The sequence below is a fragment of the Podarcis raffonei genome, chromosome 4, assembly GCF_027172205.1.
Source record: "Podarcis raffonei isolate rPodRaf1 chromosome 4, rPodRaf1.pri, whole genome shotgun sequence".
Classification (NCBI taxonomy): Eukaryota; Metazoa; Chordata; class Lepidosauria; order Squamata; family Lacertidae; genus Podarcis; species Podarcis raffonei.
The window spans coordinates 30,037,289-30,051,101 of NC_070605.1; the positions used below are offsets into that span (position 1 = coordinate 30,037,289).

The 13,813-nt window shown below is 37.7% G+C and overlaps 1 protein-coding gene across 6 annotated transcripts in view; it reads left to right on the forward strand.

Moving 5' to 3' along the window:
• NBEA (neurobeachin) overlaps positions 1–13,813 on the forward strand; it is a 359,299-nt gene that overhangs the window by 132,178 nt on the left and 213,308 nt on the right. For all 6 annotated transcript variants that reach the window (XM_053386038.1, XM_053386039.1, XM_053386041.1 and 3 more), the window contains 2 exons: positions 1,470–1,531; positions 11,986–12,050. In XM_053386038.1, coding sequence (XP_053242013.1) covers positions 1,470–1,531; positions 11,986–12,050 — 127 coding nt within the window. The remainder of the gene's footprint in view (positions 1–1,469; positions 1,532–11,985; positions 12,051–13,813) is intronic.

The window sequence follows — 13,813 nt, forward strand, 5'->3', positions numbered from 1 at the left end:
GCAGGCTAGTTACATTAAGAAATAGATCTTCATTCTCTCTGACTACTTGAAATATATTGTGCGGCCTTCTGTTTACTATAAATACGGATTTTTTTATTTATTTATGGATGGAGAATGTAGAATGTAATGATGGGAAGATATCCTAACCAGTGTATGTTAATTTCTGTCATCTATTAAAAGGGCTTGACATGTTACAATTAACAAACTCATATTTTTGTTGTTCACATAATGAAATTTTGGAAATACTGCACATGGCTACGAACTTGAAATGTTTAAGATGTCTAATCCAGGAAATTCTATGGCACTGCACGTTATTCCTACAAAGCAGGACTCATTAGCTAGAATGCTGAAATTTGGAGCCTCTGCTTACTAAAACAGTCCAAAAATTGTACATTTTAAAAACACATTAACAGTCAAAAGTTGGACTGCATCATTTATCTCTTACTAGAGGCCAACACATCAGCACAAAGTCAGCCATGTATTGGGGTGAAATAGTAAGTGTTAGCAAAAATGGGTGGAGCAACTGATAAGCCTCTGCCCTTAGTATAGTATGCTACATTTTAGCCACACCAAAGCATCCCACACTCCTACGTCTGCATTCAGGCAAGTGAGAGGCACTACCACAGTTCAAGAATATATCAGCCAGGCAAAAGCATTCAAGGAGGACTGTGAAGGGCATGGCATAGGCATGGCCTGGATATCCTCTTTCAACGTATGGGTCAGAAGAGCCCCATCCCTGTTATATACCAATCCACATACACTAATCCCATGTGAGTTAGAAAGCTGAAACTTGCTAGACGTGGCAAGATACTCTGATTACTCAGTAAGAATTAAAATGAGATATTTATCTCTACTGCAAGGGGGCATGGGCCCAATATCTTGCCACCAAAGAAGCTTCCATTTGGGAGCTTTTAGATAGACCAACACAACTGATCATTAGAAATAACTTGAAGTTTGACACTACAAGCAAAATGAGAGTGGGATGAGAATGTTGGTCTGTGGGAGTTCAGTTGCTTCCTGTGCACTCTGGATCAGCATTGGGTGGGGGGGTGGGAGGCTCCTGCAGCACCCAGGAATATTCATTCTCTCTCTCTCTCTCTCTCTCTCTCTCTCTCTCATGCCACATAAGACTATTTCTAGTGTGTTTTTATCTAGACAACAAAAATGTAATTAAAATGTATTGCACTGCAAAACAGGGTACATACTCATAACAATAAACTGTTTTTAGTCCTCTGGATATGTGGGAGATAATAATAGAGGTCTGTAAGCCTATGCATACTTCCTTAGGAGTAAGCACATTTGAACTTAATAGCACTTACTTCTGAGTAAGCATTAATATGATTGGGTCACAAATGAATACTGATTTAGATTGTTGCTAAGAATTATTTACTAGATATTGAAGGGGGTGGGGAAACAAGTTTTATTATTTATATTTATAGACTGAACCTTTGTTTTCACCTTTGTTACAGGCCTCGTTTGCATGAAGTCTAGCACCTCAGTGGTTGAGCTTGTTATGCTTCTTTGTTCACAGGTAAGATTATTCATGGCTTTAGCAATATAATACTTGCTCTGTTGACAGCGCCATCATACCAAAATGCAGTATAATGTTTATCATCGTAACATTTTTGAAGAGGAAGACCCTTATTTTTCTTGCATCAGTACCCATACAAGCATTCACACTCCCGCTGAAGCACACAGATATAAAACCTATGGCTTTAAAAATGCATTCTAATATTTCATTATAAAGCTTAATTAAAATTGCATTAGTAACTGGATAAATGGATTGGCCGGTAACTCCAATCTTAAATACTAATGGATGGTTCCGCATTAAATAAAAATCTTGCAAATGGACAGCTTATTTTGCTTGTTCTAGTATATTTCTCTTTGGAAGTATTGCTTGTGCAGTCTACTTTGCAAGCCATTTAGAGTTTGGTGCTATATTTGAAATCCCATTGATAAAATAATATGAGATACAGTAGGCTACTGAATCCTGGATGCAGGGAAATATAACTGGGTATCTTTTAAATGGACTAGAATCCAGGAAACACAGGAACCACAGGGTGGGGAGGGAGTTAGCACACTCCAAGGCATATTTCTGAGGCTGGGGAAAAAAGGAAATCCAAAAAAGACATTGGGATGTGAGATTTTGTTTTTAGTTCTAATTGGAAAATAAATACGGATTTTAACATTAAAGTACTGGAAGATAAACCGTCCTTTTATCTCCTACTAATTCAATAAGCATATTCATTTCTCCCCCATATATTACTTAAATCTCTCTCTTTCTATGATCAGTTTTAAACAGTACATGTATTCCAAAGTACAAAATTCACGTATAAAGTTATTTTTGTGAATATAATCAATTGACATTAATTGTATACTTCCTTCTGATTTTTTAGATAGTCTTAGCTCTGTCTCCTTTTCCATCAGTTCTGTGCCTATGAATGATTCAAATGTTTTAGCAATATTCAGAGTTGAAAGTTAATGCCAATTACGCCTAGTTTTAGGTATTACACCCTCTTACCTGCTCTTTGCTCGTTGATTGGTAGCACTTTCCTTTGGATTCTATGAGGAAACAACTGAGCCTTTTGTTGTTGTTGTTGTTGTTGTTGTTGTTGTTGTTGTGAGCAGAGTGGATTTGTGGTAAAGAAAAGACATCCGTAGCAGGACTTCTCACCAATGGTTGAGCTTCAAAACGTCTCCTGCAGAGAACTTGGAAAATTTGTTACCTAAAGTTTAAGTCCTTAATTCATGGGAAATAGCAAAATATTCTTTTAGTCCCCCGAGTTCTCTAACAAGCAGTTCATAGGCAGATTCTTGAGCGAGAGAATAACTCCCAGTACCTTCTTACGTTCTCTTTGTTTTAACTGCATTTCACAAGGATAAAGAGGAATGCAGCATTAGGGTCTAGTGTGTTTTGATGGCCTCATCATCTAATCATAGGTTTAACATTACTCATTTGCTGGCTCCAGGAATTCCTGCCATTAAGGACTCTAGAGATGTAACTTGCCTCAAATATTGATTGAGGGGAAGAGTGAGAAATTTAAGCTCCTTTGTTATTTTTGTCTTTTAAGCATTGTAGTGGAGCTATGCAACAAACAAAGCTACACTGTGTTTTTTATTTTATGGTTTGAAAGGCAATGTTAGGTGGATGGGTACCTAATTCCCTTTTCACTTCTCCCAGTCCTCAGCCCCAAGTATCAAAGCATATATTTTATTCAAAATTTCACAAAAATAGGAATGAAATACAGGTACACAGAATTTAAGAAAACTTTTGATTGTGGAGTTGGTACTTGGTACCCTATACTCCATATTTTTCTGAAGAGCAGGGCTGACCTTGGTATTAGGTAAAGTGAGGCAGCTGCCTCAGCAAGAGATGCTGGTGTAGGAGCCACCTTGATGTTGCTTTGAAGTTCCCTGGCCATTATCCTTTATTGGAGGACTTGACATCGCCCCCCTAAACATGCTTCAGATGTGGAGGAGAACACTGCTCCATTAGCAGTGTTGAATTAAGGTTCATCTGTCAGTCTAATGAGTTTATGTGTGTGAAATACGAAGAGGCACCATCTTTTCCTGCACCTCAGGGAGCAAAATGTCTTAGACAAGCACTTCACCATCCCAACGGCCTTTGGAGGGAAACATGTGTAAGGTAGGGTGCGACATGTGTAAGGTAGGCTGGTGGAAGATCATACTAATCACTTTCAACAGTGCCATGGTTTTTTATTTTATTTATTTGGTATCATCAGTGATCATGGAAATTAATAGGCTCCTGCTCCAAGGAGCTTGCAATCTGAAAAATAGCCTTCCTGATACTTGTTTTTATTACCACTGTTATTTTATTTGAATTTCACCCTATCCTGAACCAAAGTTCCACAATAAAGTCAAAATCCAAGTGTTATACAGCTGTGCAACAGTGATAAAATACTATAATGATGAAAGTAAAATAAAATAAAAACCCAACAGAGAGAGTTCACAATAACAGCCTAAAGTTCCCAGTCCCTCAAAACCAATAGCTTGACCAGCTTCTAGAAAAGTGATGGCCCTTAGAGCAGCTATTTTTTATTATGATTATGATTAAGCATAACTCATGATTCAGGTTCTTCAGGTTGTGATTAGGTTGTTCTGGAAACAACAACCTATTCCATACTGTCCGAAGAAGAACTGGAATTTGGAAGGTGGGTTGGTACTGAATTCCAGCTATTGGAGAAGCAACTGCCCATATGAAAAAAAAGGGTTGGGACACTTCCATATTAGAGACTAATTTACTAATCTACTACAACATAGATGCTTAATCAACTTCTATGCATTTCAACAACACCTGGAGGGCCACTCATAATTGTTCTAAGTAAACAGTTCTAAAAAATCTGGGGACCCTTCCTATATGCACTTGCCTGGCAACAAATCCCACTGAGCTCAGTGTGGTTTCTTTCAGAGTAGACTGTGCTGGATTGCACTTTTAATTAAGTAAAATATTGTGATAATCAGTCAACTAAAACCTGCAAACTTAGTTGAGAAGTGGAGAGAAAACTAGTTGCAAAGTGCATTACTTCATTGTTAACATTTCTATTTCACCTTTCCTCCAAGGACATTATAATTCTTCCTTCTTCCTTTTTTCCTCACAAGAACCCTGTAAGGAAGGTTAGGCTAAGTGGAGATTCAAAGCTTGGTCTCACAGCTCATTGTCCAACATTCTAGTCATACAAAATGATAAATCAAATGAAGATGGGTATTTTCTTGGAAACATAGCTGATATTTCTCTAAAATGGAAATACTGTTTACTACCTTCCTACTGCATTAAAACCTTCATTTCCAATTGATATTTGTAGTCTCCCTATGTTAAGTTCCCCATTTCGTGATACAGGTACTGTTAGACAGTGCTTGAGAACAAGAGTAGTTTTGATTTTATGTTCTAAATTAATTACATTTTGCCGTCTGATGTAAGAGTTTGAAGTATCTATCTTCAAAAAGGTAGATGACCGAGAAGGCTTTTGAAAATATTTTGTTTGCATAAACTAGGGTAACAGTAGACTCTGAAAAAGGAAAGGGAAATGCAAAGTTTGTTTTCCTTTCATTTGCTACAGCAAATTAGATGCTTTTATGCTCTTTATGTTGGAAATTCCATGTTAACGACTACAGATTAGCAAGGATGTCAGAATTTTTTTCTTATCTGAGCTCCTGAATAAACTTAACATTGCCAGCGGCTCATGTCCAAGGTATGGTCTAAATTTACATGAAATATCACATTACAAACGTCTGAAGGTACATGTCATGGATAATTCAGTTCATATGGGCAGGTTTTTAGACTCCGAAGGATATGCAATCAAGTCTGTTTCCCCAGAGGAATTTAGTCTTTGTGAAAAATTCGCTTTAAGGTTTATGGAAACTCCTAAAGGGATACTGCGTTATTTGGCACTGAGAAATGGCTGTTGTTTCTTTGCATTTTGGTTGCTATTGTCCCTTTTTAATAGCTTCCCTTCATTTGTGTTAACACACTGCATTTCACACATATGAACGTGAGGTTAAAATTAGATTGATTTTGGTTATTGCAGCTACAGTGGTCCTCTGGAAAATTCATAATATGTAATGACATGTTCAATGCATTTGAATTAAGTTAATTTTCAGGGGTGGGTGGGATTAAGATGTTGTTTTTGACAAGATCTGCCCTTTATTAGCTGGTCTTTGTTCCCTATAGCCTAGTTTTATTTATCACATCTGTGATACTGTTTTGTGGCAGATTTCTCAAATAAACCATGAAGTTTCTCTTAAATTTCTTTTCTTCTCTTTTTTAGTATAGCTCCTTCTTTGATACAGAGCAGATTTGGTTTTCAGTAATGGTTCCTTTTCTCTTTAAGAACGACAATAGCATCTAACTATTTCCAGATTGTTATACAAGTCCCCTCTTCAGAATACTGGTGTACTCACTGCATTAGGCTAGATCTTGTGAGTCTTCATCTTTCTACAAAACTGTACTGTACTGTATCTGCCAGTAGTTTTTGTTTTCTTAACTAGAAAATAAAGGTCTCATTCTTTAATACAGATTGTTCACTTATATTTTTTAATATAGTGACTAATCAGGGAACAGAGTGAAACTGTTTTGGGACCTGAAACTCTAAAACACATTTAGCTTAAATATGCATAACGTTTTCCCAAGAACATTTGACTTTTCTGATTAACCAAAAGGGACTTTTATGTTCTGGTGATGTAACTTTCACGAAGCCCATAATCTTGAGATCTTGACTGAAGGCTTTTAAATGAAGGACCAGCACAGGGGGCGGGGCAGGGGAGATACTGTTATCGTTTTCCTTAGGAACATGTTTACTTTCAGATATTATACATTGAATACATGATCACCCTAGAGGCACTACTTGAGGATTGATGAAGAGGGATTTGACTTGTAACAAGCAAAAATGATTTCTTTATAGTTAACAGATGAGAGTCCCTATGAGACTCTCATAGGGAGGAGAACATAACAGAACTTTAGCCCAAGAGCTAAGTTACTGTTTTGAAACTGTGTCTTTACAAAAAGCTGTGGTCAATAGGTACTTAAAATAACTGCATAAGTAAAGAATAAGTGTTTAGAACAGTGGCTTTAAAACGTTGATCTTTAAATAGTATCACCTTTATCTCCATTAACTGCAACAAATGAAAAGGAAAAATTGCATTGTGGAAAATATATTTAGAAATGGACCTGGTATTTAACGGAAAAAACACAAAAGATCATTGTTACCAAAAATAAACAGTAATTGATCTAAAGCATCTAAACTCAATGCAGCTTATCTTGTATACAGTGATTTTGGATCCAGTGCTATATCTGGATGCTCAGGTAGTGATCGAGCTTAAGAGCACCTGCTTAGATTGATATGCCAGCTGCAGTCTTTCCTGGATTGCCAGCCATCATAATGAGAGGCATCCAGAGTAGAGTACTTTAAGATTACTGTGAGGCAGCCTATGGGGAGTCAATTGAAACTTCCGCTGGGTCGGAAGGTGGCTACTGATGTGTTCAGAAGTAGCACTGGGAACAAAATCACACACAAATGAGTTTAGATGCCCATGTCTGTTGACATCACCCAAGAACTGAATGTGAGGACCTCAACTATTCAGTTACTGTTTATTTGTGGTAACAATAATCTTGTATTTTTACTCCTGATTTTTTTTTTAACTGCTAAGGCATTTGGGCCTCCAACAATAGCAATGTAGACTGTACACCTGCTCCTTTGGAGGGAGTGCAACCATATCGTGAACAGGCAACTAACTAGCTGCATTTTTTTTACCTTTAAAGACATAAATTGTCTAGTTTCAAGATACTTCAGATACCTCATTTTCTCATATAAACTTAGCTGTACTTTAAGATCTTCTTCATAGGCCCTGTTCCAGGTATCTCTGCTGACTGGAATGTAGTGAATGGTCATTCCTTGTGGCAGTAGCACCACAAGTGTCTAACTCGCTCCCTAAGTTCCTTCCCTTCATTCTTATTAGATGTTAGGTTAAAGCAGTCCCCCCCCCCATAATGAGACTTTGGGACTCTCTGATTTGCTGTTTTCAAAAGGAATGGGGAACCTGTGGTCCCCCAGATATTGCTGGACTACACCCCCACAATTGCTGACCACTGGCTATGTTGACTGGCGATACAGAGAGTTGGAAGCCCAATAACATACAGAATGAAAACTGGGCATATTTGTGTGATTGTGAGAGAAGGCATTCTTTCATGTATCCAGGTCCCAAACTAGACTTTCAAAGTGGCACATAATTGACAGGGGGCCAGTGGACTTGTTTAAATAGTGAGATATCCCCATGAATGGTTCCAGTCTGTAGCCTAGTGGCTGTATTTTGACAACACATTACAATAGTCTATATACTCTAGGGTGATCAGAACGTGAATAGCCATAGCAGTCTTGGCTAGTGAGAGATACTCCTTAGCACAGATGCTACACACCCACACACAAAAACTCTCCCTGAACAGGTGAAGTATCCATCAAGAGTGCCTCTGTATTGGGATTAAGCTCCCAGTGATCAAACCTCAACTATTCCATTACTGATCTCAGACACTGATTTGACACCTATCTAGAAGGATGCTGTGGTTGATGGTATTGAACTATGTCCATGGGATTAGCAGGACTGCAGTCCTGTGTCCTTCCCATTGCACAGATCCTTCATCAAGCAAGGCAGTTTCGGTACTGGCACTAGGTCTGAAAGCGGATTGAATGAGTTAGAAATTGTTTAACAAATAAAATTAAAATAAGGTTTTGCCACATATTTAGCTCCAGCTAGTTAAAGACACTTGGATAATGCAAGCAGGAGTACTTGGGAATGATGTAAAGGTCATGCACAATTAATCATCCCAATGCATATAATCTTAAGCTTGGTAGAGCTAAGTGGCAGGAGATTTATATGGTTTAGACAAGTGCTTCTGAAACCTAAAGGCAAATCTCAAGTATTTTATTAAGCCTTTATTCGTGGAGAAACAAAGAACACATAAAATTTACACCCTCCAAATAACAAGATTTGTGATATTGTCAAGTCAAAAGGTGATGTTGCTTCAAGAGGTGAAAGTGTTCCATTAGTCAAGGTGTGTATTTGCGCCTAGTAGTTATGATTTATCAAGCCAGCAGTAGGGATGGGGGAGAAATTTGACTTGGTTTGAATTTTAAAGCGAATCTTTCAAATTTTCACTTTTCAAAACAATTATGAGAACTGAAACAGCCATCTTTCAAAATTCACACTTATCTGAATTTTGTGATGCAATTATTCAACCAAAAAATTGATAAATCCTTCCACCTCTAGTCAGCAGGTCATGATATTATGATATCTCTTAATATATGTACTGATTGGGTAAGTCTCAACCTCATTAGCTGTAAAAATCCTGCCAACCAGAATGCCCGAGATGCAGCTATCATGGTGGGGGGAGGATTGATGCCACCAAAATATGATCTCCCCCGGTCAGTTGCCACAGTTCCCGCCAAATGCTCTTGAATGATGCTCTATCTCAGGCATTATTGGGTGAGAAGATAGCCACTGAGTAATTTTTCAGTTTGACTTCACAGGGGAAAGAGAATGAAAGGGAAATGGATAGAATTAATAATAGTGGTATAAATTGGATTCAGAATTATTATTTTTTAGGAAGCAGTGAGAGAAATCCCTTTTAGACATGGTTCAGCAGGTCAATAATTTCTTTCTAGAAAATTTTCTAGAAAACTATTAGTGCTGGTATGGCATTTCCCCAAAAGTATTTCTATCCTGATATCTAAAAGTCCAAAATTGGGACATGTAATGACTTCCTGGGGACACGGGTGGCGCTGTGGGTTAAACCACAGAGCCTAGGACTTCCCAATCAGAAGGTCGGCGGTTCGAATCCACACAACGGGGTGAGCTCCCGTTGCTCGGTCCCTGCTCCTGCCAACCTAGCAGATCAAAAGCACGTCAAAGTGCAAGTAGATAAATAGGTACCGCTCCGGCGGGAAGGTAAAAGGCGTTTCCGTGCGCTGCTCTGGTTCGCCAGAAGCGGCTTAGTCATGCTGGCCACATGACCGATAAAGCGAGATGAGTGCCGCAACCCCACAGTCGGTCATGACTGGACCTAATGGTCAGGGGTCCCTTTACCTTTAATGACTTCCTGATCTTTATAATTTCATGGCAATATGGATACTTGTGCCACCTTTCACATTGTGTCTCTGTGTGTATTCATTTATTTAAATTTATGTCCCTTCTAATTTTCAAATGACATTCAGGGCAGTTAACAAAATAATAAAAATAAGATATAAAATAGTTCTTTCCCCCACCAGCTCCTTTCTCCACTCTTTTATCCTCTCTCGCTAGTAAAACTGAATTACCGAGTCATGAAATGAAAAAGTGTCACCGATATGAAAAGTTTGGAAAGCTCTTCTCCTCTGTGCATTGGAGGCATTCAAACTATTAGGAAACCCAAGTTACTTACAAATGAAATCATTTTTACTTCAGTGTTGTTATATATAATATCTGTTTAATGCCAACTATGGATAAGTCACTGTACATAATGTTGAGGCGGCGCAGTCTCTGCCTAGAGGGTTTGAACTTTGTAACAAATGGACAATGCTCATTAGGGCGAGATGTCAGAGGCTGTCAAATGGGAATTAGGTGTTGAAATAACAAATTCTGGTGTTTCAGAAAAGAACAGTGTTGTTTTTCATTACGCAAATACAAATTGATTGAATATTATTATTATTATTGTATTAGTATTAATTTTTTTGCTTTGTTCCTGATGGATCAGGAAATTGTCACTTTATTACAACTTTACTAGCACCTGATTCACACTGCTTGGAGAAAGTTTATCACATGTGCTGCGGTTACTGGATATGAAAACACATCACTAAAATGTGGGAGGGGTATACTAAGAACATCACAAAATGGTAGTGATTGCAGAAGATTCCTAGCAGTGTAATGGAAGGTTAGAGAGGTGTAAATAGTTCTGAATACCTGGGTTTGAAAATCTTGGATAAAGGGGAAGAGTGTTGGCATACAGAGATGAGCAGCCATCACGGCTACTGCATGGACACATGACTTAGTGATAGGAAAGACTTTGGGAACAAAGTACATATTCTTCCATGATTTGGCCAAACAGTTAAAAACCCTTTATGTTCAGCATATAATCAGATGGAGCTGCCCTTCCCATTGCTAGTGCTTTCCTGGAAAGGGCTGGGATAGAATGGGAGCAACACCAGGGCTGCACAGGTGTACCAGGGAGACTGTCGCCTTCCCCTGCCCCAGTCCTTCCTAGGTAAACAACAGCAATGCTGGCCAGAGATTAGCGCTAATTCATCACATGTAGCTCCACTGCTTTCATTATTATATGAAATCATATATTTTTATTTTATTATTTTATTCTTAATTTTAACTGATTTTATCATTTGTATCTCTTCTGCGACTTCATTTTACAACCCTTAGAAACTTTGGGGTTCAACAATATATCAGTTGTTTAAATTAGTTGAATTGCAGTACGGTGGTACCTCTACTTACGTTCACCTCCGGTTACGTATCCTTTGGGATACGTACGCGGCAAACACTGAAGTATTTTTCTGTGTTCTGTGCGCATGCGCAGAAGCCGTCCCTCCGGTTGCGGAAACCTCAGGATCCGACTGGAGCTCCAGAATGGATCCCGTCCGCAACCGGAGGTCCCACTGTTTATTTTAAGTAATTTTTACCATGGAACGCTGCCTAAGTGTGTTGATGTCAAAATGTATTAATTTCCAGAGAGGGAAATTAAATTAGAAGAGAATTGTAGCAATTTTGGACTAATAGGATAGAATAGCTCTTCAAGAAAGGATACTGTCCTGCCCATTCAGCCTGGTCTGGTTTGGGCAGGAGCAGCAGAACCACCTCTCCAGAGATGGGCTACATGAGGGAGCAGAACCATCTAGTCCATTTATGCTTGTTCCACCCCTAACTTCCTCTTTGTCTGGCTGTTTCAGCACTTTCCCTCCATCAATGGAGCACGTTTTTAAAATAGGGCAATCCTGGTTGCAATGGTAGGGCTGTGTGAAGAACTAGAAAAGCCAGTGCTGAACATTGATGAGCACTCAAAGGTGGCAGTATGGTGAAGGGGGATTCCCTTGATGGTTCTTCTAGGATCTGAAGGATGGTACCCTTACTCTTGCAAAATGTTCCAAAATATATTTTATATTCTCTTTTATGACTTTGGAATTCTGAACTGCTCGTCAGTTAAATGCTTCTTTCTTTTAACGATAGTTAGTCACAACATTTACATGATGCATCTTAAATTAGTAGATTGCTTTCATATTTTGCTTAAACATCTGATGCATTTTTACAATAAATATAAGTTTCCAGTATGTACTGTTACAATGCAGTGGAAGAATGGAGACCTTGTGAAGAGTGAGCATATGGTAACCAGAGAAATCCTTGTAAAACACGGATGAAATAATCTTTATACATCAAAATTAAATACTTTCAAAATTAATTGCTGCTTTTTTTAAAAGGTGGTTTATTCTTCCCCTTTAGGAATGGCAGAATTCTATACAGAAGAATGCAGGACTTGCTTTTATTGAGCTCATCAATGAAGGAAGGTAATTAATTTTAAAGCTTTTGGACAAGTAGTCATTTTGTATCTAATTCCTTTGGGTGATAATACTTTCACCATCTGCTCCAGGAAGACCAGAGGACAAACTATTTTAATTAAACAGTTTAACAGCAGGGAAGCTTTGCTTAGAAAATACTTCTCTAGTTAATAGATAAAATACTGAACTCAAATGTTTATTTATCTAAGAACACCTATGCAATAGTTTAAAGTTGCTTTGAGATTTGCACCACCATCTTTAAGCAGCAAAGTCCACCCCACTCCAGATAGAATCTAAGAAACCCAATCTGCAAATCCATCTGCCGCTCCATCTGCTTTGGAGTACCCTGCACATCATATAGTAAAGTGTATTTGTGCAGTTAATGACAGAGCACTATTTTTTTATCATAATTCCCTATGTTAGTTTGAGGTACTAGATTATAAAATAGATACTTTATGCATGCCAGTTCGTTGTGATGACAGTTAGAACTTTGGGTGCAATCCAGATTAATTATGTTTTAATTTGAATTATGTGGAATGTGACTTGCACTCTCAACTAAGTGATTTTAATGTTGATGCTACTGAATACTCTGTTTTAACTCCCCTCCCCCCCTTTGAGGCACCTTTTTAGTTAAGCTGCCAAGAGGACTATTTAAATTTGAGTTTGCCATATCTACGTATATTTTTGTTGACCTATTGGAGTAGTATGTGTAATCTAATCATATGGCTATATACGGAAATGAAGAAAGTATCCCTTCTAAAAAATTGTTTTTAAAGTCTATTTTTTTCTGAGGGTGTAAGATTAACAAGGGTGAAATGTAAGATCTCAAATTTATAAAACTTAATTTACAATCACTTGTGTGATACGTTTGAATAATACAGTAAGTGTAGTCAGAATGAAATATGCCACTTTTTGTAAATGTTTATAAGCTTTCTGAGCAAAAAAAATTCCTCACACTATTTTGTGTGTAGAAACAGAATAACCTGCACTGATAAATCACTTATATCCACATGGATTTACTGTAATCTTTGTGCCAGAGGTCAAAGACTGCACTAGAGTTTTATTGGCATTAGAAGTCTTTGGATGCAAGATCAGAACATACATTAGCTAAGCAAACAAACGAAGAAAACTATCTCCCCTTTATGCCCTGGAATATACTAGGGGCTTCTAACATTTGTTAGTGGCATGATTCCTTTGCATGGTTTTGTCACATGAGACAATCAGATCTGTTGGTATATTTGATTCTATACTATAAGCACTAAACAAATCAAAATTTATTTATTGTGTGATTTTTTAATGTATGGCTACATAAATTCAGTAAATAACATATTTTCATTTTCTTAGTTTCTGATCATTAGCTTTCTAGGGGGAAAGTTGCTGCTTTTGCTGATGTGAGCATAAATGAATGAAAACAAAATCTCTGTAGTCATATTTTTCTAACCCATAGTTTTAACCAAAATACCTATCAGATCATATGCATATAATTATTGCTAAAAGACTACTTTTTCTGTCCTGAGCTTTTGATATTGCCCTCCTGGTGGCAAAGAGGAAATTGTTATAAATATTTATTCTTCTTAATAGCTAAAGTTTGAATGCAATTCATCAATCATAGCTAGAGAATGCAATTGTGCAGTTGTCAACAATTAACAGGACATAAACAGTTGATGAATGTGCAGTAGAATTAAAGTGCTCCCTTGAACAGCCTGAAATTATAAACTGGATCATTTAAAGGAATCCAACAAAAGAGCTTTATAATTAAAACAAAGCAAGGT